This window comes from Verruconis gallopava (assembly GCF_000836295.1).
Source record: "Verruconis gallopava strain CBS 43764 unplaced genomic scaffold supercont1.8, whole genome shotgun sequence".
Classification (NCBI taxonomy): domain Eukaryota; kingdom Fungi; phylum Ascomycota; class Dothideomycetes; order Venturiales; family Sympoventuriaceae; genus Verruconis; species Verruconis gallopava.
Window position 1 is genome coordinate 939,348 of NW_015622144.1, and position 26,468 is coordinate 965,815.

The 26,468-nt window shown below is 43.3% G+C and overlaps 7 protein-coding genes across 10 annotated transcripts; 2 read left to right on the forward strand and 5 right to left on the reverse strand.

The window, feature by feature from the left end:
• Nucleotides 1-515: 515 nt before the first annotated feature.
• Nucleotides 516-4,354, reverse strand: PV09_03321 (uncharacterized protein). The gene is made up of 2 exons (XM_016356505.1): nucleotides 2,950-4,354; nucleotides 516-2,895 (listed from the first exon to the last, which is right to left on the reverse strand). Exons 1-2 carry the CDS (start codon nucleotides 3,689-3,691, stop codon nucleotides 638-640), a joined length of 3,000 nt encoding a protein of 999 aa, XP_016216028.1. The 5' UTR covers nucleotides 3,692-4,354; the 3' UTR covers nucleotides 516-637.
• Nucleotides 4,355-4,498: 144 nt separating this feature from the next.
• On the reverse strand, nucleotides 4,499-6,734 carry PV09_03322 (uncharacterized protein). The gene is made up of 4 exons (XM_016356506.1): nucleotides 6,143-6,734; nucleotides 5,796-6,057; nucleotides 5,223-5,724; nucleotides 4,499-5,152 (listed from the first exon to the last, which is right to left on the reverse strand). The coding sequence occupies exons 1-4, from the start codon at nucleotides 6,153-6,155 to the stop codon at nucleotides 4,853-4,855; spliced, it is 1,077 nt and encodes a 358-aa protein (XP_016216029.1). The 5' UTR covers nucleotides 6,156-6,734; the 3' UTR covers nucleotides 4,499-4,852.
• Nucleotides 6,735-7,079: 345 nt separating this feature from the next.
• Nucleotides 7,080-9,416, forward strand: PV09_03323 (dihydropteroate synthase). The gene is made up of 2 exons (XM_016356507.1): nucleotides 7,080-7,995; nucleotides 8,113-9,416. The coding sequence occupies exons 1-2, from the start codon at nucleotides 7,190-7,192 to the stop codon at nucleotides 9,218-9,220; spliced, it is 1,914 nt and encodes a 637-aa protein (XP_016216030.1). The 5' UTR covers nucleotides 7,080-7,189; the 3' UTR covers nucleotides 9,221-9,416.
• Nucleotides 9,186-12,975, reverse strand: PV09_03324. 2 transcript variants are annotated; one of them, XM_016356509.1, is made up of 3 exons: nucleotides 12,742-12,975; nucleotides 9,367-12,570; nucleotides 9,186-9,315 (listed from the first exon to the last, which is right to left on the reverse strand). In XM_016356509.1, the coding sequence occupies exon 2, from the start codon at nucleotides 12,460-12,462 to the stop codon at nucleotides 9,448-9,450; it is 3,015 nt and encodes a 1,004-aa protein (XP_016216032.1). In that variant the 5' UTR covers nucleotides 12,463-12,570; nucleotides 12,742-12,975; the 3' UTR covers nucleotides 9,186-9,315; nucleotides 9,367-9,447. The 2 variants fall into 2 exon arrangements, with proteins under 2 accessions (XP_016216032.1, XP_016216031.1); XM_016356508.1 differs by having other exon boundaries at nucleotides 9,186-12,570.
• A 588-nt stretch (nucleotides 12,976-13,563) lies between these two features.
• On the reverse strand, nucleotides 13,564-15,016 carry PV09_03325. 2 transcript variants are annotated; one of them, XM_016356510.1, is made up of 3 exons: nucleotides 14,820-15,016; nucleotides 14,513-14,746; nucleotides 13,564-14,456 (listed from the first exon to the last, which is right to left on the reverse strand). In XM_016356510.1, exons 1-3 carry the CDS (start codon nucleotides 14,933-14,935, stop codon nucleotides 13,673-13,675), a joined length of 1,134 nt encoding a protein of 377 aa, XP_016216033.1. In that variant the 5' UTR covers nucleotides 14,936-15,016; the 3' UTR covers nucleotides 13,564-13,672. The 2 variants fall into 2 exon arrangements, with proteins under 2 accessions (XP_016216033.1, XP_016216034.1); XM_016356511.1 differs by having other exon boundaries at nucleotides 13,564-14,746.
• A 164-nt stretch (nucleotides 15,017-15,180) lies between these two features.
• Nucleotides 15,181-16,751, forward strand: PV09_03326. Of its 2 annotated transcripts, none has more exons than XM_016356512.1 (2): nucleotides 15,181-15,299; nucleotides 15,416-16,751. In XM_016356512.1, exons 1-2 carry the CDS (start codon nucleotides 15,240-15,242, stop codon nucleotides 16,373-16,375), a joined length of 1,020 nt encoding a protein of 339 aa, XP_016216035.1. In that variant the 5' UTR covers nucleotides 15,181-15,239; the 3' UTR covers nucleotides 16,376-16,751. The 2 variants fall into 2 exon arrangements, with proteins under 2 accessions (XP_016216035.1, XP_016216036.1); XM_016356513.1 differs by having other exon boundaries at nucleotides 15,181-15,214.
• A 343-nt stretch (nucleotides 16,752-17,094) lies between these two features.
• On the reverse strand, nucleotides 17,095-18,023 carry PV09_03327 (uncharacterized protein). The gene is made up of 3 exons (XM_016356514.1): nucleotides 17,758-18,023; nucleotides 17,658-17,697; nucleotides 17,095-17,598 (listed from the first exon to the last, which is right to left on the reverse strand). Exons 1-3 carry the CDS (start codon nucleotides 17,918-17,920, stop codon nucleotides 17,352-17,354), a joined length of 450 nt encoding a protein of 149 aa, XP_016216037.1. The 5' UTR covers nucleotides 17,921-18,023; the 3' UTR covers nucleotides 17,095-17,351.
• Between the last annotated feature and the right edge of the window lie 8,445 nt (nucleotides 18,024-26,468).

A 26,468-nucleotide genomic window follows, 5' to 3' on the forward strand; every position in this document is an offset into this window, starting at 1 on the left:
TTGTCTTCTCTTTCTATAGGCTTATCTACGTTGTCTTTCACGGAAGTGCTGGATACGTGGGTACATTTCGTGGATACGACAGCAATCAGAAAGTGTCCACAGTTCGTCAGATTTTCACAGCATATATCATTTGTTTGTTTTTGCTTATGAGCTAATTGATATGAGTTCCTCCAAGGAGCCGTTATGCATTTATTAAAATTTTAGGTTGGTACAGTTCATTTTCGAGAGCACCAAAGATGAACCTTTTCCTCGGTCTTTCCGTAAGCGCTATAAGCAAATGATACTTTTCATGATTTGCAGTGCCGCCCTTCGTTCTACCTTAACGTAAGTCGTTAGAAGTAGCGCGTTCCAAGGATGCCAAATTAATGCCTAACTTTCAATTGTCACCAACGTCTGTTGATCAGGTTGTGGCATTATCTTCACCGCAAATTCATATCTCCATTATGTGTTAGAGATATACTCCGGCTTTTCCAACATTATATACTCATTGTGTATGTATACTAGAGCAAGAAGACCACTTATCAACGTAATGTCCTAGAATATGCAATCACCACCTTACATTTAGCTAAAACATAGAAAGTAACAGTTAAATCAATATCGCAGTCAATGACACGATTTTGTATACGACAGGAGATATTTAGCCTCGATCCTCAACCTCCTCGTGACCCACAGGTCCATTTTTGCCGTGTTTGAATCCAATGACCACGCTTTTGTCCAAGCTGCAGACTCGGAGTCCGATTACGCATCGTGCACGCCATGGATCATCTTTGAACATATCATCGTCATCGGAATCGTCGTCTATATCGCTGTCGCTCTCTGCGCCAGATCCGTCTACAACATCATCCCAAGTGAAATCACTATCTGCAACCGATGAACAGTCCGACACATGATCCTCATCGTCTGATGAGTGACAAGATTCCTGCTCCTCGTTGAGTTCATCATCAGCCGACTCATGAGTCCTGTCCACTGTCATGCCTTCATTGCCTTCGACCTTATCATTGTTTGGTTCGCCCTTCCCTTCATTTGCTTTGGAAACATTCAGGTTCTCAGCCTTTGTGCTGGATTCGTCACGTGTTAGGGCAATATGAACACCTTCAACTACCTTGGCTCCACTCTCCGTCTCCACATGGACAGGTTTATCTTCAGAACAGTTGCTTTTGTCAACTTTGTCTAATTCTCTTCCATCAAATAATGGCTCATGTGTTAGTTCTAGGGTAGGTAGTTCGGAAGCTGGAGATGAAGTGTCAACACTCCCGATGTGCTTATCAATGGCCTCTTTGGCAGCATTGTCAGCTACGATCGCGTCCTTTAGGTTAGCCTGGGCAAGTTCCTGAGTATCTGGCGTCACCCTTGTTTCCACAGGCTGCGATTCTTTATTCAAATCCTTCACTTCCTCCCGTCTTCCCATTTCAGCGTCCTCTGTCTCGATATTCTTTCGACTTCCTTGACGCTTCTTGGTCTTCTCGTCTGCTTTCTTTTTCTCCTTTGCAGTCTTTATCTTCTCTTCCTTTTTCCTCTTCTCTTCTGCTTCCCTCCGCTTCCTCCTAAGCCTCTCTCGCTGCCTCTCTTTTCGTTTTCGGTTTCTTTCCTCAATTTTGCGTTGTTTGTCTTTAGCTTTTTCGTCAAGTTTCTCCTGCTGAGCATCATTCTCCTCCAATGCACGTAACCGGCCTTTGGAATGGACTGCATCAAAACTTTTGCCAACAGCGAGTAATTTATCTCGTCGGGATTCACGATACTGTTTGATCACTTCCTCTACGGTTCTATCAGATGCGGTACGTGTGGCTGTGATCTTGACGAGAATGGTGTACAAGCCTGGCTCGAGGTCTAGTTCAGCGGAGCAGCTCCGGTTCGAGCCAGCCGACTCCATTGAGCGAAGCAAATATGTCGCTTCGCCGTCTTTGTACAGCCTAAAGTGCAGATCGAACGAGAAACGACCAACCAATCCTTGAAAATATCGGCTGTCCGGCTGACTCAATACTAGCACCACAGGGCCCTGCTCCTTGATGGTCAGAGTAAAAGAAGTGTCAAGATACTCAGCTGTATAGGGAACGTTGACAGCAGTCCATTGCTGTGTTACTGTCCACTCCGAGCCAATCAGCCTCACACGGTCAATCTCGGGGTAGAACTTGAGGAAGTCTGGGTATGAGATCCAAAAGATGCCGTCATCACCAAATGTGTGCTGAAGCTCCTTCATCACATCTGGTGTCCATTCTTTTGAGCCATCGGACCACTTTCCATTCCATTCCTGTCGGCCCCATGGGTTCCGCAGCTTCAGTAGTCGCACCTTTTCGTTCCGCTTCTTGTCAGTGTATTTACGTCCTGCTTTTATAGCCAGTCGCTCCTCCTCGTCGACGATATTCTTCGGCTTCGTAATTTCTCGTGCTTCCAACACGGTATACGCGTGCCCACGGACAAATCCTTCATCATCTGCGGGGTCATAATCTCGACCTTGACGTGACCCACAGCCGAAGAGAAATTTATCATTGACCTGCAATAACTCGTTCCAAAGCTTGTCTTTGTCCAAAACATCTTCACTGGAGATATATGTGGCGACACCGCCAGTTAAATCTTCCACCCCCTCACCAGCAAAGCCGCCTTCTATAGCTTGATAGTCCCCATGTGCTTTTGCGTAAGCTTTTTCCAACAGAGGCAGCCATGTTTCGTTGCTGTCCTTGCAACTAGCAAAATAAAGGGCATTCGAACCTCTTCGTAAGCTCTCCCTAAACTCCTGCGGAAGTTTTGAGACTCCGTAAGCCATATTGGTCAACGGGGTGGTCATAGGATTTTGATCGCCTCCTGTGGTCAGCATGTATTCTGTGTGGTAGTTCTTTGAGTCATCCGATTGTCGAAGGCAGAGTCGATCATCTACAACCTCCGAAATCCATTCGCCGTCTTATCACTAGATTAGTACGTACGCCAATCGCACGACAGGAATGGTCAACATACCCCTAAAAAACACAAACCCATAGACACCAACCTTCTCGTCCCTCGCCACGCAAATGCGATTGATCAGCTCCGGCTTTCCAGATAGAGCAGTAATAGCGGCCAAAAACCAGCAATCTCCATTGGTACCCTGACGAATGTCATTGGCTGTCGCACCGTCGATAAAAAATTCTGGTTCCTCATAGATGTCCTCTACACGCTTCACACTGCCAACACCCACCAGCTGCTTAACAGAGACAGGGGTTTCCTTTGAGTCAAGAGAGAGAAGCGTGTCTTGAGCGGGTAGATCAAAAAGGCGGTCATAATACTTCAGGTTAAGTCTCCTGCATTCGCGCCTAATAGCGTCAACCTTTGCACGGCAGCTTGCGACCGCCTCCTCGTACGACGTCGTTGCTCTTTGCCTTGAGATCACGCCTTCAGTATTACTTCGCACCATAGGATGACCTGGACGACCTTCGACGTCTTTCTCAAGACTAGTACCTTGCCTCCTGCCGTCATTGTACACTTGCGAGTCGACGTTTGATGTGCGGGCAGTTGTGAAAGTGCCACTTGGATGTTCACTTTTCGCATTCGTTGTGGCAGAGTTGGTGACCATCAAAGACGTTCTGGACTTACTCTTTTTCGTCTTCTCCTTTACACTTATAAAACGATCCCAATACTTGTAAAACTCGTCGTGCTTCGGTCCAGATGAAGATTCTAGATTAGGAGGCGGAGAAGGGTTCAGTACAGGCTCGGGCAGATCCATCTTAGACTGAGCGCTGAGAGTAGAATGTACTGGAGGAAGTTGTCGATATTCTGCGATTTGAGATGATACGAATGCGCGGCTCTTCGTGTGCGAAGGACTATGCTACGAGATGAAGTACGGTATGAATTGGTTCTGTACAGAATTTGGCGGCATCGGCGACGTATTTCGAACGTAGCCGTGCTCTTGAAGAAGACAGTAGATGCTGCGAAAGGAGTGTTGCTAGAGAGAAAACTGCGGTGAAAGAACAAATTTAAGCTTTCTTTCACCGGTCAACAGACTCGGCCAGGGTTGCAAAGCTGAACAAAACGTGAAAGGAATGGGGGAGAAAGCAAAATGGACACACGCATTCGCAAGGACGCAATTTCCCGTCACCAGCCATCATCCCGTCTGGCCTGGTATAGATGCTTATCTTAGTAAACTGTCTTTGCTGTGTTATGGGGGCCAGAACGCGGCAAACGCGAGCGCGGTAGATGATTCGTTGAGTTGCGCTTCACCTTGAGTTGCAGTCCGTAAAGTTCATTGGTGGCACGTTTGCGTGTGATGATACATGAAGACACCTGGAATCGCGAGGATGTTAAATATTGGGAAGAGGATGTGCGGAGGATGAAAATTGAATCTGTGTAGGATCCGCCGTAGCTTATTAACTTAGATCATACGTCGGTGGTTTGTTTCTTTCTGCGACTATTTCTGCGGGAAGTGGGACAATGACGACACTTTTGGAATAATTGCCCTAGCGAGGTCCATCCAGTGCAGGATTTTGGGCAAGTCAATAGTAATAAGTTAAATCAAGTTACGGAGCAGCGAAACCGGTATCACGAGCTGAGGTATTTTGGTTAAATAATCTATTTAGCGATTCATATTCGGTATTTTGAAATCCTTGATGCAATCAACGACTACCTTAAGCACACTTTGCTCACCACTATCACCAATCATTGAACGTCAAGACTTATTCTTTCATTGCATGGCCTGATGGAAACTCTCGGTGCATGCTATATGGACAGAACAAGACAGTCGATATGCCCACGAGCTACAAGAGAAGCAAGCCGTTTGAGCCTTTTTTCGTATTTCTACACAAGATTTTCCGCGAAGCGTTCATATCTTGAAGTCATGACGAATACTTTCCAAAACATCAATTATGTATTCGGCCGCCTGTTGCACAATTTACAAGCTGCTCTTGGTCACAACATAATTGTTCGTCTTAGCGAGCCACTGTACTGCACTGTTCACCATATCATCGATGATCTCCTTGGCTGACAGTTCCTCATTGACGACCGCTGCAGCCTTGCCCATGAGGAATGGCCTGGCATTGTCCAGCGTGTCATCGTCAATGTCGTCTCCCATGGTCTCCATGTCATGCTCGACAGGAATCTTGCCTCTGCTCGTCAACTCCTTGATCTCTTGCTGGCGATTTTCCTCCCAGTTTTGGATATAAGGGTTTGTGCGCACGCGGAGAGGTCGGCCCTATAAACATTAGCTTGTTAGTCATAATCCTACACAGATTCTTGGTGAGAAATAATTTGTATGTGCTTACAGTAAAGATGATGGTGCGAATGTTGTCGTCGAAGCCTGCAGTGCGCACAGCTTCCTTGTGCGCACGTGGAGCTCCCGCCTCTTTCGAGAGGACGAAGCGAGTACCAATCCAGACACCGGTGGCTCCAAGGTTCAGCGCAGCGGCGAGCGACTGGCCGTTGAAAAGACCGCCGGCAGCGATGACTTGCACATCCTGGCCTGTGAACGCCGACTTCTTACCACGACACAACGCAGCAACTGTGGGGATCAGAACTGTGGTTGGAACGTCACCAGTGTGTCCACCGCCCTCTCCACCCTGGGCGCAGATGATATCGACACCAAGTTCCAGACACTTCTTAACGTGCTTAGGATGTCCGATCATGTTCATATACAAGACCCCGTGCTTGTGCAGTTTGTCAACAACTTGCTTCGGTGGCACGCCAACGGCAGAAACGAACAGCTTGGCGCCAGACTCGATGATGATGTCGATGAGTTCACCAAGCTTACCCTTAGTGTAGTCGTAGCTGTGGCACTTATTAGCATTTCTGTATCTCCAATGCAAAACTTGTGCATTCATCGGTATTCTCAGACTTACTTAGTCTTGCGTGCGTTGCCGCCCACCTGCGGCAGGAGCAGGTCGACGCCAAAAGGAGCGTTTTTGTCCTTCAGATCAGCCTTCAGCTCGGCGATCTGCTCCCTGAGCATATCTGGCGTGTAGCCGACACCGCCAATGACGCCGAGACCTCCAGCGTTGGTGACGGCGGCAGCGAGCTTCGGGCCAGCAGCAACGTTCATGCCGGCTAGCAGGATTGGGTGCTTAATGCCCAGAAGGTCGGTTGTGACGGTCTTGATCTGTTCTGCAGTGCAACATCTTAGCGCAATCCTTGATCACATCCAGGCAAGTAAGAGTAGGGGCAGTTGATGGGCGTATGTAGAACATACGTGGAGAGGCCATTGTCACAGTGTCTGCAAGAGGCTGGAGAGAAAGAGAGTTCCTTGGACCTATGCCGGATCGAGGAGAATAAACAGTACGACCAGAAGGGTATAATGAGGATGAGAGAAAAAAGTATCGAAGATATCAGGCGAAGCGGGAGCAAGACCTGATTATTCGCGGTATATATCCGTCGTGGAGGAGACGCCGCGGTCCGTCAACAGAAGGGAAGCCAAACACCTCGGCCTGCTGAATTTGGCCTAGCGGAGACGAGAACACGAGCACAAGCAGTTGCTGTGTTGCTGATGCTTAGAGAAGAGAAAGTCAGTAGTCTAAACTAGGAATGGTTAGAGTAAATGTTCATTAGTATTCTTATTAGTGATCCCTCGCAAAGTCGCAGCATGTGGAGACAGACACAAAGACTCAAGCAAGGGCGAGATGGATGCTGAGGTGAAGCATCACGTGAGTGAGCAAAAGTGCTCTGACCTCCAACTCAAGTTATTTTCCGGGCGGTTGACATGTGCTCGAATGAATATGCCTGCAACAGGGAAATCGCCGCAATGGGAGTATAATGGACCATGTCAGCATCGAGGTCGACAATCGTGACAGCGGTTCAGATTTTTGTGCGGCAAGCGAGCAGTAGAAAGGGATTGAAAAGCTGTGTTGATGATCAATCACTTTTTATGGATGATTTTATGTACAGAGTACCGCAGCGCCTGCGTATTGAATTGCTAGATTCCGCGTTTCCTCCAGTCAGCCATAGGGAAAGAGAAGAGGGAAAGAAGGACCGAGCTTAGCTTGGCGTGTGTTGAGGAAAGAGCGAACGTGCGGGGTGTGTGCTAATCAATCCGGGGTCTCGTTACCCATATGCAGGGTCCGGTTTGGGGGATTTTTCCATCCGTCGCCAGCCGGTTCCGGCCTATGATGGACAAATTTGTTTGTTGCAGAGACGCAAGTTAGTAGCCACAAGGAAGGCAAGAAAGTCCACGCTTGTTCAGCAAGACACGTGCTATCGGGACTTCCCGTTGCCTACTACGTCCAGCTGCGCTATCCTTTCGATGGTCATGTTCAGATGTGCAACGATGAGAAAAACATTGCTCGCGCTCTGCCGACTGTCATCACCGGTCAAAGCGACCGTCGCGGCGAAGTGCTGCGATGCCAGAGCAGGCTGTATCCGCCCCTGGTCCTCTATCTCAACCCAGCATTATTGGCTGTGTCGAAGAACGTATCAGACAACTTGGCCTCCTACCCAGAACAAGGTTACCCGGACCAGCAGTCGTAAGGGGCATTTCCTGAGCACCACATCTATACTTCACACCGATACGTCACAATACGACGGCTGCTCCTGTGGCGTCAGAACACTGTCGCCTAATGTCGCCGTCAGCCTTCGAGCACATATACCAGCTTCACTTCGCGAAATCCACACCTCATCGACTAGCAGAACGAGAGTAACAGAGCCTTTCAATCAGCATATGATGAAATACGTCATCGCTTTTGGCAGCAACATGGGCGACCGCTTTCATTGGATCGAGCGAGCGTGTCGGGAGATGGAGGAAGCAAGCATCCATATTTACGCAACTAGTGGCCTTTGGCAAACTAAGGCTATGTACGTTGAAGACCAGGACGATTTTCTCAACGGCGTTTGTATGGCCGAAACGTTTCTCGAGCCCATTGAGTTGATGAAGGTACTGCAAGCTATTGAGAGCAAGATGGGCCGTGTAAAGCTTCTTGACAAAGGTCCGAGAAACATCGACCTGGATATTATTCTCTGGGAACGCGGCCAATTTCGATCTCTAGAACCGGACCTGACTATACCACATCCGCTGATGGAGGAACGTGACTTCGTCTTGGCTCCTTTGTGCCAGTAATTCAGCCCTCCCCTTTTACTCTTTTGCCTCTGTGTATATTGTAGTACATTGTAATCTCACAACCTAAAAACCAAGATAAATTTTAATAAGGACATGCTGATCAGGTGATTCAGACTATTACCCACAGCTTGCGCGAAAGAGTCATCAACGAATTCGATCCCAGAAACATTCATCCACAACCGGAATAAGCAACCTTATAGAGTTATACTGGAACATTTGTGGAACGAAAAAATGAAGTCAGGGAGCTCTCCCATATTACGCCCGATCAATCCTTGCACATTACTGGGCAAGGCCATACGACCGATCGTACCCAGTGAAGCCTCGAAGAAGACCCACGTCATGTCTATACTAAACGTAACACCTGACTCCTTCTCCGATGGTGGCCAGCACGTGTCGGATGATAAATCATACCTCCACTCAACGATACTCTCCCATCTCCGATCTGGTGCAACAATTATTGACCTCGGAGGCCAGTCATCTCGTCCTGGCGCACCAGACGTGTCTGCCGCGGATGAAATCGCGCGTCTTAGACCTGCCCTTGAAGTTCTGTCTTCACTCCGTGAAGACCCAAGCACGCCGTCGTTTGCGATTAGCGTGGATACGTATCGCGCCTCAGTAGCTGCTGCTGCCATTCAGGCTGGTGCGGATATTGTCAATGATATTTCGGCTGGAGCACAAGACGAGCGTATGTTGTCCACAGTTGCCGATCTTGGTTGCACATATGTAATTATGCATATGCGAGGTACTCCACAAACGATGTCATCTAGAAAGAACACGACATACGACGATGATCTCGTTACTACGATCAGAGACGAGCTGCTCGACCGTGTTATCGCAGCAGAAAATGCTGGAATCCGTCGCTGGCGGATAATCTTGGACCCAGGAATCGGTTTCGCGAAGACGGCAGTTCAGAACCTGGAAATTTTGAGGCGGGCGCCAGAATTCACCTCAGCAAATGGGCGGGGACGTGTTACCAATGGCGCATATCGTACGTTGGATGAGATCCCGTGGCTTTTTGGGTCGAGTCGCAAGGGTTTCATAGGCGCAATCACGGGAGTGAAGGAGGCGAGTGAACGGACATGGGGCACAGCAGCCACCGTGGCTGCAGCGGTTCATGGTGGAGCAGACATTGTACGCGTGCATGACGTTGAAGAGATGACGCAGGTCACAAGGATGAGCGAAGCCATTTGGAGACGAGACATCGTTCCTGCCCAAACATGACAAGATGATCAAGTTTTATGTACAAGAAGTGAATTTATCCTTATCAATCGCCATTGCTTGAGACTTGTATAAAGAGTAGGGAGAAGTCCAGCCATCTGAAAAGATGTCAGAAATGTATTGTACGTTAGTCATGAACAGTCTCTTACCGTTCCAGAGTTATCTTGTTCAAGAAAACAACTCAACGAAGGTCTCAAACACGTCTTATGCAGTACATCTAGTTCCCATCATTAAATTCTCTTCTCTTCGCTTACCACAAACTTTCTCCTGCCACGATCGTGCCTTACCTCCGCCACAACGCCTGCAATATAAATCATCGCACCGGAGACCACTACGCATCCTGCCATGAATTTGATGACTCTCTTGAAGCGTCTCCTCTGAGCAATTCGAGCCTGTCGCCGCATATCCTTCCATTTTCTCCACGCATTTTCCGCGTACTTCTGGCTATATCTGCCGCTAAAGACGGGCTCTAAACGCTTAGGCTCCTTCGTCTCCACAGGCTTGCCATCGTCGGCTACGCTCTCTTCCTGTACAAGAGCATCGCTCAGATCAAAAGCACTATTGGCATCAGCCTTGCTCTCTGCATCTTGACGGAGGATGAGTAAGTTTCCTTCTGCATGAACAGGCACAAAGCCTTGATGCTGCCATTTGACAAGCTTTGGTAAGAATCTGTTTGCATATGTGAGATGGCGGAGCGTGATTGTCGTAGGGATTATGGTCTCATTTGGGAAGAAAACACTCTCAAATGAAGCGGTTGTCATCTTCTTTGACTTGGCGTCATAGGCCAGGATCTTGTATCTCACTACTTTGGCTGGAGCCGGGGGTGAGAGACACGTTGCAGGTTCCGGCTCGACTGACTCGACTTGAGATGCTGGTGTAGGAGCCTCTATCTTTTTCGGTGTCTCGGCATTTTGAGCAGCCCCAACGTCGTAGGATGGCATATTGACATCGGGTAACACCTCATTCTCGTCGTTCTTCTGAACAGTCGAATCTGCTTTTACTTTCAACGGGTGCGTATGGCTTGCCGTAGTTGGTCCATCCGCGTCCTCGTCGACATGTCGGTTCTCTCCCAGGAGCGCAATATCACTCTCCTTTGGATCCAACTCCTTAGTCTCAGCCTGCGGGTCTGACAACTCGCTCCCTCTATTCGCGGCGTCTTCTGCTATATTTTGTGCCTCAGAGGATCTTCGAAATGTCTCATAGCTTTTTAAAGAGGTCTTCTGGGCATCGATCTCATTGTTAAGCTTAGCAGCTTCTAAGCTTATTTTCGACATTACAATCGGCTCCCTGTCCTTTTGCTTAGCCTTCATCGTGTTTCCAACCATGTCAGCCAAAGATCGATCTCTCAAGGATTGATCTGTTTCCAACGAGAGATACTTAAGGCGCTTCGATTCACGTTCATGGCTATACCCAACAGGATCATGAGTTCTTATCTGCGCGCTGAAAGTTTCCGTAGAGATTTCGACTGGCCCTGGATTTGATGTCGATTTCTTATTCATTCGTTGCAGACTTGTCTCAAGAGGAGTGTTTGCAGAAGCACCGTCTCTTTCTTGATGCTGCTCTAGGTGTCCTTCTAGCCTCTTTTCCGCTTTAAATTCCTCTCTATCTCCACGTGTCTCGATGGCCTTGATCTCTTCTCTGGCCTCCTGCAGCGTTTTTTTGACTTCATGGAGTCCTTCTAATAGCAAATCGCGCAGCTCATGACGCTTCTTGCTTCCCTCCTCGAAATTTTGGCTCCCATGGTTGAATGATTGAATGTTCTTGTTTCGAATCTCGCAAAGAAGGTCCTCTGCTTCTTGCCTCGCTTTGACCTGATCTGCGAAGTACTTTGTCCATATATTGGTGTTTGCGACTTCTCTTGTGTAATTGAGAATGTCTCTTTTTGCGTTGATATTCAATGAAGGATGGAGAATCTGCTTATTAAGAGGGTCCTCTTCTTTTGAGTTCACTTGCTCAATCCGCGCCTGAGTCCTCGAGTTTTTACCAAGAATTTGAATTGTATGATCGCGGGGTTTCTGTTCGGCCTGTTCTTGGCCATACGCAGCCATATTGAACGTTGCTTTCTCACGCCACTCAGCTAATATAGGGCTGGACACATTTGCTCCCTTGTTTTGTCGAACCGACAAAGGCTTCCTATCTACGAGATGCTCCTCTGCTACCTCTTGCTCGCCAGAATGGAGTATATCGAATTGAGTCTCCATATCTGTCCGATTACTTCGTAGTCCCATGGCAGTGCTTGAGTCGTCAAAGATTTTTAATCTTTCATCCATGAGCCACTTTTCTGATTCGACAATTTTGGGAAAGCGCCTCGACTTGTATGCCTCGTATTCTGCGCGCGGAGGAGAGCCAGCCTCTAAAGAAATATTCGGAAAAGCTCTCCACTCTTCAGGCAGTTCCTCCTTCGGCATGTTGAAACTCGTAACTTTGCTACGAGGCTTGATTGAAACATCAGCATCCCCATCTTTTCGTTGTTCGACCGGTCTGACGCTGTCATCGAGGGGATTCATGATGTCTACATGTTCAGTGTTTTCGTGGATGACTTCTGTTTCTCCTTTAGAAGGTCGGATGTCGACAGGATATTTGTCCGTAATATCCTTTTCTACCATACGGTTGGTGATTGGGTCATACACAAGATTAACTTCTGGTACAGCCTCAGAGCTAATAGATTCAGTGCGGGTATTGAGGGAGGCCATGTCATCGCCGTCTCTTATTGACTGCTGCTTCGCTCCTATCGCGGTTTGTGATCCGTCGCTCTCAATCTCGACCTTTTTTCCCGCGGCAGACGGGTTCTTTACGACGAAGTTTATTTCTTTGCGCCACCAGCTTACAGAATCACTGGTCCAATCAGGTCTCATTCCTCTCAAGATTCTGTTACTATATCCAAAGAGCGCTTCGTAGGGATCGAGCTCAACCATACGACGTACACGTTCCATACGTTCTCTCCACATCTTCTCCCGGTGGGGTAGGTCATGTGCGGAGTTCAACGACTGAGATCGCCCACTCTTCACCGCATGCTCGCTAGCAATGCGCAGCTCATCTCTGCTCTTTCCATGTCGTTTATAAGCATGCCAACACAGAGTGTCTCCCCCATCGCGCCTCCATGCAGAGCACGCGCGGATAGCTAGATCTGAGGGGTGGAGCTTGGCAAAAGTGGTCATATCGAGGCTAAATGTCAAGGAAGACCGCGGGTATCTGCGGGATCGGAGGATCGTGCCGGAGACGGCGTAAACACGTAGTGAACCCATGGTGATGGGATAACGTTTTTCTTTTCGTTGTGGAAGATCGATGGCTCCAAGATGCGAGAGGTGCGACACTTGCTACACATGCCTTGCAACACTAGTAGCATTTCGGTACTAATAGGCTGATATGTCAGCACATTGAGATAAGCGATTGCATGTCAAACTCGAGTAAGAAGTGGTGAGAAGGAAAACAAACACAGCAGTACGGCGATGGTGGGGACAACAGAGAAGAGGCAAAATAAAAAGAATGACAGGGTCAACTAACAGACAATCATCTCGACTTACAAGATAATAGCGGCTCCATAAAGAAACAGACTCTGACTCTTCCGCGGATCTCGTGCACAGTAGTCCCCGCCACGTTCTCGTATGCACGATCGAAAGTCGACCCGAATCAGCAAGAGAGGAATGAGGATGCGAGACGACGCAGTTGCTCAAGCGTCTGAACATCCGGACAAACTTGCTCACGGTGGATGTGAAGGCACTGTACGCAGAAGACCAAGTTTCCCCCTTGAATTTGGCGCAGGTTTCTTGTCGCTGAACTGACCGCGCCTGTCAGCAACCGCCGCTGTCAAACTTACCCCGCCAGGCGCGTGCGCTGGCGGGGGGGTGGGGGCTCAGGCGTAAATAGTTGGGCGCTGCAGTCCGTACAAGTGCACGAGCTACTAATTGGAACCAGGCTATGCTAAGTTAGGCCACAGTGCCACCGCCCCACTACTGCTGCTTCTAGCGCCTGGTGCAAGGCGACTGCGGTTGGGCACCTCGACTCACCGCGACTCCACTCCAGCCTGCTGTAGAGTGTTCCACAACGACTAAGCGCTGCTAGCAAAGGTATCGAGAGGTTTGCGGTGATTTTGAATGCGCTTCTCATTCTACATCTCGGAACGACATAGCCGCGCTGGCTATGATTCGTCATGCATGCTTGCCTGCAGGACTCTGCTCGCAACTATGTCGCACTTTTGCTCATTTATTTGCAAGAAGGTCAGACGGTGGATTGGCAATTCGCATCGTTTGAATGTCACAAAGCAGGGGCATAGAATCTAGTCGTAAACGACTTGTCTCCGAAACACCAAGTCCTGACGCGGAAGAACGACGTGACAGGAAGAAGCGAGCAGTTCTTAACGTCAGTATTGGGGTATCTAGAATGCACGAGCAAAAACATGTAAAGAAACCAGAAAAACAGGCCTCCGTCCCTTTCCTCGTGGTAACGCAAAACATGTTACCACCCGCTTCTTCGCTCGTGATATTTCATTAAGCCCCTTCCCCTGTACACAACCCCTTCCACACTGCTACCTTCCCTTGCATTGCCACCAACCTTTTCGAGTTGCCTATTCTGCATTTCACCAATCCTCACATCCTCTTTTCGATATTGATTTGGTAGACTTCTCTGCCGTCTCTGCTCCTCGCCCTCACGTCCCGGCACGCTGTTACATGACCATGGGCGTGACGGAGGCGAACTTCGCTTGCGATTGCTCTTCCTTTCCGGTTCGGGGCTCCCACCGTCGCTTTCTCGTATTGGCGTCCGACTTCCCGATCTCCGCCTTTCCCGCCCGCGAAATGTATGGTCCGGCGATGCGTCACTTCGTCGTCTGACACGGATAGGAGGCGTAGGGCTACGACTCCGAGACATTGTATCGTCTCGCTTGTGTCGCCTGTGTCTATGACGGTGTCTCGACCCAGACCGCCTCCCGTGCCCGCGAGATGGGGAGGGCGATCGTGACCGTGATCGTGATGACGAGTGTCTACGTTTATGACGACCCCGTGACGTGGAGCTGACGGTTGCGCGATGATTGTCCTGATTCATACTCACGATCTTGGCTACAGGCTTCCTCCTATACTCCAACTCTCCACAATGTGCCACTATTACGTCCGTGAGTGGCCTGTCCTCTTTATCGACCGGCACTTTCGCCATTTGGTTGAGCGTTTCTTTGCCTTCGACTAGCATGCCAAAGATGGTATGTTTAGCGTTGAGATGTGGGCTCTCCCTAAGGGTGATGAAGAATCTGTTCTCGCAAACCTCAACACTGTTCTCTTCTCGCTCTACCATGAAGATACCCACTGGCTATTGTTTGTGTCCTTGCCACGATTCGCCATACACAGCAAACCTGCCTCGTCAATGTCTCTCCATTCCAAATTTTCATCTTCAAACTCTCCGCCATAGATAGAAGCCCCACCACGACCATTGCCCATTGTGATGTCACCACCTTGAATCATAAATCCGTTTATAATGCGATGAAAGGGTGACGCTTTGTACGTAAGCGAGGACTTCTCACTCGTACATAGTGTTCTGAAGCTATGGCAAAGTCAACAAGAGAGTAATAAGGAGCATTATGTCACGTCTGCATCTGCTGAAGCCATGAACCTACTTCTCGCATGTCTTGGGTGCCTTGTCTGTGTAAAGCTCGAAAACAAGTCGACCCACGGGCTCTGTTCCAATGGATACATCTAGGAAAACAAGAGGGAGCGTAGGCTTCTCGCACATCGTCAGAACAGATGGCAAAATTGCTACAGAAACAAGACGGGTGGAAGAAGCTCGACTTTGAAGGGAGCCGTGGAGATCGCCTCGTGGATATTTGAGCGGGGGATGGTGCGCTAAGGCTGAGGAGCAAGAGTACCGTGTCGAATCGGTGGGGACAAATTCTTTGTCGTGCAGCCAACCCCTGCTCTGACCCTGGCCAAGTCCGAGGAAAAAAACGTTTGGTTTTCGCTGTATTCGCTCGCGAACAACATCACTCACAAGAGAACGCATACGTACATAACGGTAGGCGACCCGCTTCATACTCACCATGGGAGGCACACACGAGAGGGAAAAGCCGTGGGATACGGATGACATAGACAAATGGAAGGTGAGCAATTGCCCGCAGCGCGGGACAATTTCCACGGCAACAACCACCCGCCCTTGTCTCAGCATGTCAAAGCAGGTCGTGCTAGTATGTCCAACGGCTAATTACGGTCTGTTCAGATCGAGGAGTTCAAACCGGAAGACAATGTAGGAGGTGCTTTCGCCGAGGAATCATCCTTCGCTACCCTATTTCCCAAGTACCGCGAATTCTATCTCAAGGAATCGTGGCCAATGATCACGCGCGCACTTGAAAAGCATGGCATTGCGTGCACTCTGGACCTGGTCGAGGGAAGCATGACAGTCAAGACAACGCGCAAGACCTTCGACCCAGCAGCCATACTTAAAGCTCGAGATCTTATCAAGCTGCTCGCTCGGAGCGTGCCTTCACCTCAAGCTGTGAAAATCCTCGACGATGGTGTTGCCTGCGATATTATCAAGATCCGCAATCTTGTCCGCAACAAGGAGCGTTTTGTCAAGCGACGCCAGCGAATACTCGGTCCTAACGGCACCACTCTGAAAGCCCTCGAACTGCTCACTCAAACTTACATTCTCGTGCAAGGCAACACTGTCGCCGTTATGGGACCTTACAAGGGCCTGAAGGAAGTTCGTCGCGTTGTAACGGATTGCATGGCTAATATACATCCAATCTACCATATCAAGGAGCTCATGATCAAGCGAGAGCTGGCAAAGGATCCTGAGTTGGCCAACCAGTCGTGGGATCGCTTCCTTCCAAACTTCAGGAAGAGGACGCTAAGTAAGAGACGGGTGCCACACAAGGTGACAGATAAAAGTAAGAAAGTGTACACGCCGTTCCCACCGCCAATGGAGAAGAGCAAAGTCGATTTGCAGATTGAGAGTGGCGAGTATTTCTTAAGCAAGCAAGCAAAGGAAAGAAAGGCCAAGGAGTTGAGAGAGGAGAGGGTTAGGGAAAAGATGGAAGAAAAGCGCAAGGCCAGAGAAAAGGACTTCCAACCGCCAGAGGAAGACAATCGTTCGGTCAGGAAAGAGAGGCCAAAAGACGGGACACAAAAGAAAAAGAAAAAAAAGGAAAACCATCTAGACGTGGATGTTGAAGACTGACTTTTTGCAATATATACATAAACACAGTATGTTTCTGCAGAGCGGCGGCGCTTGTGTGTGTCAATTGTATGTCATCCATTGAGCAGAAGCAATGGTTTTGAGCCAGTCATTCCTAGGGACAGATGAAGCGCAACCAATACACGTTGCGCGCATTCATGCTTCAATTAATGCGGAATCTGCGCCCTTTGCACGTCTCGTAGTGCTGTAAAGAGGAAATTTGTATACAAGAATATACATTGCTATTACTCGATATTAACCATTGGTCCCTCCTTTAGGACATCTAGAACCTTGCTGCTATAGTAGCGGCATAACTACGAGCAAACTCGGAAACAGCATACATTAATACAATGCAGATTCACTACACTCAAATGTTGACTATCTAAACATGTTTGTTGCATCAGTTGGTATTTCTTCATGATAAATTATAAGTACAAGTGCAACTCTTTATACGACTTGCAACGTTTACGGTGGTTTCACTCTGGCAAAGTAACTCTATAAAAGATGGGGATATTTCTAAAAGCGTAACAACCACACATTTATGTTGAATTCAGGGTATGGTTTCGGGTGAATGTAGCATACGTCTTGTTTCAACATAAGACGCAATTTAAAGCTGTCTGGTATAATTATAACTAGCATTACCTAACATGGACATACCTATTCTCTAAACTTGAATTCCTCGGGCAAAATTGAGAGCTTAGACCCTCATAGCTACTATGTGTGACGGTTCATCAAATCGAGAATCAAAAGAATAATATTGATTTTCCTTTGGAGGCCCTAAGCTTAGCATTCTATTGCTGTTATACTTCTCGTCGGATCGAGTTTTCAACTAGGAACTGTTGTCGTAAAGGTGATGCTCGACTTACTCGGAAACTCTCGAGTGATTCGTTCTTTACATTGAATCAATGCCTTATATACACAATAAATTGTTTCTAATCTTTTGGTAAGCCTTGCGCAGAAAGCTTTTCCAAAATGTCCGTTAGGCGAGGAAAGCTTGCGTGGCTCTTGCAGTCATTCCAGCAAGTACGATACTACTTGCGACGAATAGAGAGAAACGAAGCATGATCTTATTGACGCTGGCCTGAACAAGTGAATGGAGCACGCGAAGTCCAACATAACCCCACGCAAGCCTGATATTGAGCGGATTGTCTGCCCCAAGCAACACCAATGATAGTGTAGTGGCGTAAAACAATGTAGGTTGCTCATGCAAGTGAGCGAAATTGTCTCTGCGAAGAACCTTGATATTAACTTATCTGGCCTGAAAGGCGCGCATTAAACAACTTACGCAGGCCAGCGTACATGAGGAGGAAGAGCTTTATCCAAGTCTTCTCATGTATATAAGTATACATCTTCCTAAGTGAGCGTACGGGCATCCAGGGGCTTACCAGCTTTGGTCATGCTGGCATCTATCTTCAACTTTCCTTGTTCCGCGGCTCGATTGATAGCTGGAATGCGCTTTCTGTACAGCCAAAGTTCCATGACGAATGTCCAGCCATTGAGGGCGAGAACAGGACCAATCAAAGGGGACTTTGCGATATTGAGAGCCATTTGCCAATTTCGTGTTATAACAGAGATCAGTTGATAGAATAAAAATTATGGATGACAGCATCAGTTGCCGGATGATCTGTCTCTTGTGAGGACTGCATCAGGAGGGGTCGAAGAAATTTCGGCTGAATAGACGCAGGCAGCAGTATTGGCGCTTCAAGCTAAGCGCAAAGCTGGAGATCCAAAACCATGAACCTCGGCAGGGAGATTATATGAAACTATTTAGCTCAAAATAAATTGTGTATTTTATTCAAAAGCGGCACTATTGAACCGCTTTTAGCAAGCCTCTTTCATCTTAATGTGAGCATTACGCACCACGTGAGTGGCAAATCTGTAGTGGTCGCGATGCAATAACAGCGAGCGCTATCTACATACGTGGTTCTGGCTTATTTAAATTATACTAGGATATAACATAATCTTCTGGCAGTTTAACTGTGTGTTTAGTATGAGTTTCAGTATCAGCAACTTAACTAGTGCTCCTAGGCATCACGATTCTAGCTAAGTTCCTCGCATTTCCTCATGATGAATTTGCTGATTTATCTCATCAACTCTTCAAAATTAATCCCTAGAGATCTGGAGTAAAATTGATTGAATTCTGAAAAAAGTATGCGTAATCTTCTTTTTCCTCTATTTAAACTTAGATCTCGATTGACCTAGTGAATAATTTTTGGAATTGAAAATAAGACACTTATCCAAATACGCCGTGACACTACCCCATACAATGGAGTTCCTGCTCATCCGGATAAATCGTATAAAGTCTATATCTAGGATGGCATCATCCATATTCCTATTTGAGGATATCCATATTTACATGATAAGTGAGATTGAATTACTAAGGGCGGAGTTTAATTGACCAGCATTTCGCAACCGTAAGCATCTATTATACGGATATATTGGTTAAATCAATATTACTTAGTAATATATAAATTTGATATAACGTGTTTCACCACTCAGTGGTCCACCTCACTACTTAAATATGAACTTATCTTATAATATATAATAACAACCTTTATTATTAATAATAATATTCTTAAAATATATACTTTAGGTACTAGAATACTAATTAATCTGATGGCTTTGAATGCCGCAGCCATTATATATTGGTAATACTTACTACCATACAATAGCAACCTCATCTATAATACCCTAAGTCTGACTATTTCCATCTCCTTAGAGCAGAAACTGGCCTTATTAAGCCTATAGAATACCTCTTTATATAATATATCTTCTATAATACTACTGCTTTTATTTCCAGTATTAATTCTCTATATAAAGCTTCTTATTCTCCTCTATAAGAATAACTACTGAATTTATCACTATTTAGTATCCTTTAATTAATATGCTGATAGCCGGGCTTATTGGACTCTGTAACTAGTACTAAAGAAGGTCTTATATAAGCTAAGACTGCTTCTATAATTAAGTAAGTATATAAGGCATCTAAGAAGTCTAATAGGGTGTTAGGAATATCTTCCCAATACCGACTAGCTTCACTAATGTAAGCCACTTCGGAAGGGATTAGCTTCTGTTAGGAATATTTTCCCAATACCGACTAGCTTCACTAATGTAAGCCACTTCGGAAGGGTTTAGCTTCCTAGAGCAAAGGAATAAGATATAATAAGAGCTTATTATGGAAGGAATATAATAAGATAATTATATTTATAACTTAGAATAGTTTAAGCTTTAAAAGTATAGGAATATATTTAAACTAACTACTAGATAAACTAGATAGTTAAATTATGAAGAAGTGCAATATTAATAGAGACAGGGTACTTATGTAGACCTTATTCTTAGCATCCTTATTACCTTACTTACTATAATTATTTTAATTATTTTAAGTAAAATAATTGCTTCTATTAATTAATAATACCTTAATTATTAATTATTAACTAATATACTTATTCTGCTTATTATTAAGCAAAATAATTATAATTATTTCTTATATAACTATTTATATATTACTCCATAACACTATTCCCCTCTTTAGTAAGCTTATCCTAAGCTTTAGTATTTAAGGAGTTTAGAGATTACTAAAAGGAAAATAAAGATATCTTTAAATTCTTCTCTTCACCATAAATATCTTACTTCTAAACTTAAGGAGTCCGGAAGTATTATTATCCTTAGTTATAAATATTATTTAATCTATAATCTAACTTATATTACTATATCTTCCTTAAAAAATATTAAATATATAAACTATATTTATAAGGGTATAAAGTATATTAATATATTATAGGAAGTCCTTGATAAAATTAGAGAAGAAGCTAAATTAGCTATAGAAAAGAATCTTAAAAAGTTATTTAAACTAAATATTATATAATAGAAGCTTTTAGCTTAACTTTCCTAGAATTAGAAAATTTTAAAGGTAGTTAAGGGTTATATAAAAGTAAAGGTAATTTATTTAATAGATAAATTAGAGGAGAAAGAAGAAGCAGAATAAATAAGAAATAGTAGTTACTCTAATAGTAAACTATATAAACTTATAAATAATCTTACCATCTTTAATTAAACTATTAGAAATTAAGAGGTTTTAAATATATTAGATTCTTATAATAATATTACGATAACTTAAGCAGATAGTTAAGGTTTTTATATAATTCTTAAGTATTTTCTTCTAGTAGGTAACCTTTCTACTTTATAAGGTAAAAATATTAATATTATCTAATTTAATAATTTAAGATCTTCTTAACCTTTGTTAATCCAGAATGAGATCTATAATATATTTCTTAAATAACAGAATGAAAATATTAGTCATTCAGGTATTAGGTAATAACCGAGGTATTCAACTAACCGAGGTTGTATGAAAAGCGGGGTAATTGGTCTATATAAGCAACAGGACCTACCTCAGTTTTATAATATAAGTAAAACAAAATATATATCTTAAATATATAAGTTTTCTTCTATATAAATCTTACTAAGCATCCGCCCTCCAATAGCATAGCTTAACAGGTTATGAGCCCAGGTTAAGCATATACCCTCTTATAACTAAAGATTTATATATTCTTTTTAACTAATAGAGTCTACCTAATATTTTACTTGACTTAACTTGACTTGAATTCCTACTCGGTTTTAGCCACTCTTAGTCAGCAGCTATACCTGGTCAGGCAGACTTCGCCAGACAGTGTCACGGAACCACTAGAAGTGATCTGCTCAAGTTATTATATAAGGTAAACTGATAAGGCTATCAACTATCTATTTAGTTATACTATACTAAAGTATTGTATAATAATTAAGATATTATATAAAGAAGGGAAGGCCCGAAAGTAGTTCTTACTAAGAATATAAAGGGGGCCTTATTATACCTTTCCTAATTAGGATTTAGATGTGCGCGCGGTGAAATCGAATTAGGAAGTTAATTTAATTTAGAAATCTAGTTAACTAATATTAGGTAATATTAGGTTATATTAAGTTATATTAACTAATATTAGTACTACTTTAATTAGATAGGTAATAGGATAATACTAATTATATATTATAGGGGTAACTATATAATAGTATCCCCCTCTTAGCTGGTAAAGCCTCTAGAGAGGGGCCTAGGGAGGGAGTTCTGGGAGTTTAAGCTTAGGTGTTTGGGTCTAGATTATTAGATATTCCGGTTTAGGTGTTCGGGCCTGGTTATTTAAATTTAGGCATTTAGGTTTAATTACTTAGGTTTAGGTATTTAGGTTTAGTTATTCAGATTTAGGCACTTAGGTTTAGTTATTTAGGTTTAGGTATTTAGGCTTAGTTATTCAGGTTCAGGTTAGGTTATTATAGTCTTAGAGCTTATATTATAATTATTTAATATAGGATATATTTTATACTTTATATTTAGTAAGAGCTACTATTTTAAGTAGAGTATCCTTAGGTTCCTAGATATTATTATCTAGATTATTATATCTATGCTATTTAACTAGGAATTATAGTTAGTAGTGGCGGATTCATGCATCCAGGATCTATTTAACTAGGTATTTATCTTCTCTATTAATCTTGATTAGGGGTGGTGGCTCCTACTACTAGCCAGGTAGCAGTTTATAGCTAATTAATAGTATTAGGTTTAACATATTAATTACAGGCTATATATATACTAAGCTGGGTAGCTTTAATTCATATATGTAAGGTGATACTTTTTTTTAATCTTATATAGGCCCATATTCTTCCAGTCCAGTTTTTTAGTTAGGCGGTAGTTATATATATTCTTCAAGTTCAGCTAAACCTAATCACCTACCTAATAGTTAGGTCTTATTTATCTATTATGATCAGCCTTTTTAGTATAGATAGCCTAGGCCCAGGCTATTTTGTTATATAAGTATTGGTTTAGTTTATATATCTGGCTTATAAAGTAGTTAATATTACTAACTATTAGAGACTATAGGCTGTTAAAGGGTGGCTTAAAACCTATTTACAGGTGCTGGCTAGTATTTATTAGGAATAGTATTATTCTTATTATCTTATTTTAGCTATTATTAGTAGTAAATTCTGTTATAGGTAGCCAGTTATCCCAATTATCTTATATATAGTCTATAAAGCTTCAGAGGTACTACTCTATTTCCCTATTTATATATTTAGTTTGGCCATCTGTTTCAGGATGGTAGGTAGTTAATAGGTGGGTATTAATATAGAGGCGTTTATATAGGTATCTCTAAAAAAGTGATATAAATATATTTCCCTAGTCTAATATAATTATATCTAGTAAGCTATAGAGTTTCCATATATAATAGAGGAATAGTTGGGCAACTATAGGTACTAAGATCTTAGAATATCTAATAAAGTATTACTATTTAGATAGGTAATTTACTACTACTATAATATTTATATTACTATTAAATATAGGTAATTTAACTATAAAGTTAACTGAAATATTATACTAATACTATTCAGGTATAGGCAGGGGCTTTAGTATACTGGTATAGGTAGTCCTCTAGGCTTTTACTTATAAGCAGATATAATAGGAGGCTATAAAACATCTTACTGATTTATATATCTTTAGCTAATAATAATGGTGTGATAGAAGTTCCAGAGTCTAAGAGTAATTAAGGTAGCTCCTGATAGGAGAGTTATATATATATTAAAGTAGTTTAATCTTTATTAGGGACTACTATTTAGCCTTTATAATATAGGTAGTTATTAATAATCTTATACTTAGCTAGAGTAATCAGTTTTGATTTACACTCACCCTTATTAAGTTAGTAATAGATCTTAGTAATAAATTTATTATTAGTATACTCTTTTTTAATAATTTACTTAATTAACCAGTCTATCTCTATTAGCTTAAAGTTAAAGATTTCTGGTTATAGTAGTATTTACTAATAAAAATAGCAGGCCTCCTTTTAAACAGGCTGGTCCTAAAAGTGTTATATTAGGGTATCGGGCTTTTGGCCCTAGGCACCTGGTTAGTATATAATTCTGAAGTTAAAGTATAATAAATACTCTAACTATTAAGCTTATCTATAACTAAGTTATTTTATAGTATAGAAGTATTATAGGTTCTTATAATTACTTAGTACCTTTATAAGATATACTACTCCTTTTAATTTAGGTTATTACTATTTAAAGTATTAGATAATAACTAGTAACTCCTTATTATAAATTTTATAGTTATATTTAGCTGGGCTCAGTCTTTTCGAGAAGTAAGTAATAGGGTGAAGGACTCCTTCGCTATCCTCTTACAATAATATCCCTCTTAAATAATAATTAGAGGAGTCTACCTCTATTATATAGGGTAATAAAGGGTTAAAGTATTATAAGATAGGTGCTATAGTAAAGGCTGTTTTTAAGTAATTAAAGACCTTCTAGTAGGCGGTTATCTAGAGGAAGGGGATATTTTTTTAAGTAAGCTGGGTAAGTGGGGCAGCTAATATTAAGAAATCATTAATAAAATAGTGGTAAAAGTTTATAAAGCCTAAGAATCTATAAATATCTTTAATATTCTGGGGGGCTTCCTAATCTAGGATAGTAGAGACTTTCTTAAGATCTATTTTAATACTATTTATAGTTAGGATTAGGCCTAGGTATTTCACCTTCTATTAATAGAACTTATACTTATTAATATTAAGCTAGATACCTATAATCTCTAGTGCCTTTAGCACCAGTCGCACATATTCCTTATATTCCTTTAAACTATTGCTATATATAAGGATATTATTAATATATATAGTACAGAAAGTATCTAGAAATAGATATAGGATATTATTTATATAGTATTAGAATATACTAGTGTCACGGAACCACTAGAAGTGATCTGCTCAAGTTATCACGTGAGGTAAACTAATGAGGCTATCAACTATCTATTCAGTTGTGCTGTACTAAAGTATCGTACAATAATCAAGACATTGCATGAAGAAGGGAAGGCCCGAAAGTAGTTCTTACTGAGAATATAAAGGGGGCCTTATCACACCTTTCCTAATTGGGATTTAGGCGCGCGCGCGGTAAAATCGAATTAGGAAGTCAGTTTAGTTCAGGAGTCCAGTTAGCTAACGTTAGGTAACGTTAGGTCACATTAGGTTATATTAGTTAATATTAGTGCTACTTTAATCAGATAGGCAATAGGATAGTACTAATCACGTGTTATAGGGGTGACCCCATAACAGTACCCCCCTCCTAGCCAGCAAAGCCTCCAGAGAGGAGCCTGGGGAGGGAGTTCCGGGAGTTCGAGCTCAGGTGTTCGGGTCCAGATCATCAGATATTCCGGTTCAGGTGTTCGGGCCCGGTTGTTCAAATTCGGGCGCTCAGGTTCAGTTACTCAGGTTCAGGTATTCGGGCTTGGTTGTTCAGATTCAGGCGCTCAGGTTCAGTTATTTAGGTTCAGGTATTCGGGCTTGGTTGTTCAGGTTCAGGTTAGGCTATTATAGTTTTGGAGCTTATATCACAATCACTTAATATAGGATGCGTTTTACACTTTATACTTAGCAAGAGCTGCTATTTTAAGTAGAGCATCCTCAGGTTCCTAGGTGTTATCATCTGGATTATCATATCCACGCCATTTAACCAGGAACTGTAGTCGGCGGCGGCGGATTCGTGCATCCAGGATCTGTTTGACCAGGTATTCGTCTTCTCCATCAATCTTAATTAGGGGTGGCGGCTCCTACTGCTGGCCGGGCAGCGGTTTATAGCTAGTTAATAGTATCAGGTTTGATATATTAACTATAGGCTATATACACACTGAGCTGGGTAGCTTTAATTTATATATATAGGGTGACACTTTTTTTTCAATCTTATACAGGCCCGTATTCTTCCAGTCCAGTTTCTTAGTTGGGTGGTAGCTGCATATATTCTTCAAGTTTAGCCAAACCTGATTACCTACCTGGTAGTTAGGTCCTATTTACCTATTGTGATCAGCCTTTTCAGCGTAGACAGCCTGGGCCTAGGCTATTTTGTTATATAGGTATTGGTTTAGTTTATATATCCGGCTTATAAAGCGGTTAATGTCGCTAACTATTAGAGACTACGGGCTGTCAGAGGGTGGCTCAAAACCTATTCGCGGGTGCTGGCCAGTGTTTGCCAGGAACGGTGTTATTCCCATTATCTTATTTCAGCTGTTATTAGCAGCAAATTCTGCTATAGGTAGCCAGTTATCCCAATCATCTTACATGTAATCTACAAAGCTTCAGAGGTACTACTTTATTTCCCTATTTACACGTTTAGTTTGGCCGTCTATTTCAGGATGGTAGGCAATTGATAGGCGGGTGTTAATACAGAGGCGTTTACATAGGTGTCTCTAAAAGAGCAATACAAACATGCTTCCCCAGTCTGATACAATCGTGTCTGGCAAGCCATAGAGTTTCCATATATGACAGAGGAATAGTTGGGCGACTGCAGGCACTGAGATCTCAGAATATCCAATAAAGTGTCACTATTTAGACAGGCGATCTACTACCACTATAATATTTGTATTACTATTAGACACAGGTAGTTTAACTATGAAGTTAACTGAAATATTACACTAGCGCTATTTAGGTACAGGCAGGGGCTTCAGTACGCCGGTATAGGTAGTCCTCCAGGCCTTTGCTCGTGAGCAGATGTGACAGGAGGCTATAAAATATCTTACTGATTCATGTATCTTTGGCCAATAATAATGGCGAGATAGAAGTTCCAGAGTCCGGGAGCGACCAGGGTGGCCCCTAACAGGAGAGTTATGCATATATTGGAGTAGTTTAATCTTTAGTTTATCATTATCAGGGACCACTATTCAGCCTCTATAATATAGGCGGTTGTTAATAACCTCGTACTTAGCTAGAGTAATCAGTTTTGATTTATGCTCGCCCTTACTAAGTTAGTAATGGACCTTAGTGATAAATTTATCGTTAGTATACTCTTCCTTAATAATCTACTTAATTAACCGGTCTGTCTCCATTAGCCTAAAGTCGAAGATTTCTGGTTACAGTAGTATTTACTAACAAAAACAGCAGGCCTCCTCTTAAACAGGCTGGTCCTGAGAGTGTCATGTTAGGGTATCGGGCTTTTGGCCCTGGGCGCCTGGTTAGTATGTAATTCTGAAGTCGAAGTATAATAAGTACTCTAACCATTAAGCTTATCTGTGGCTAAGCTATTTTATAGTATAGAAGTATTACAGGTT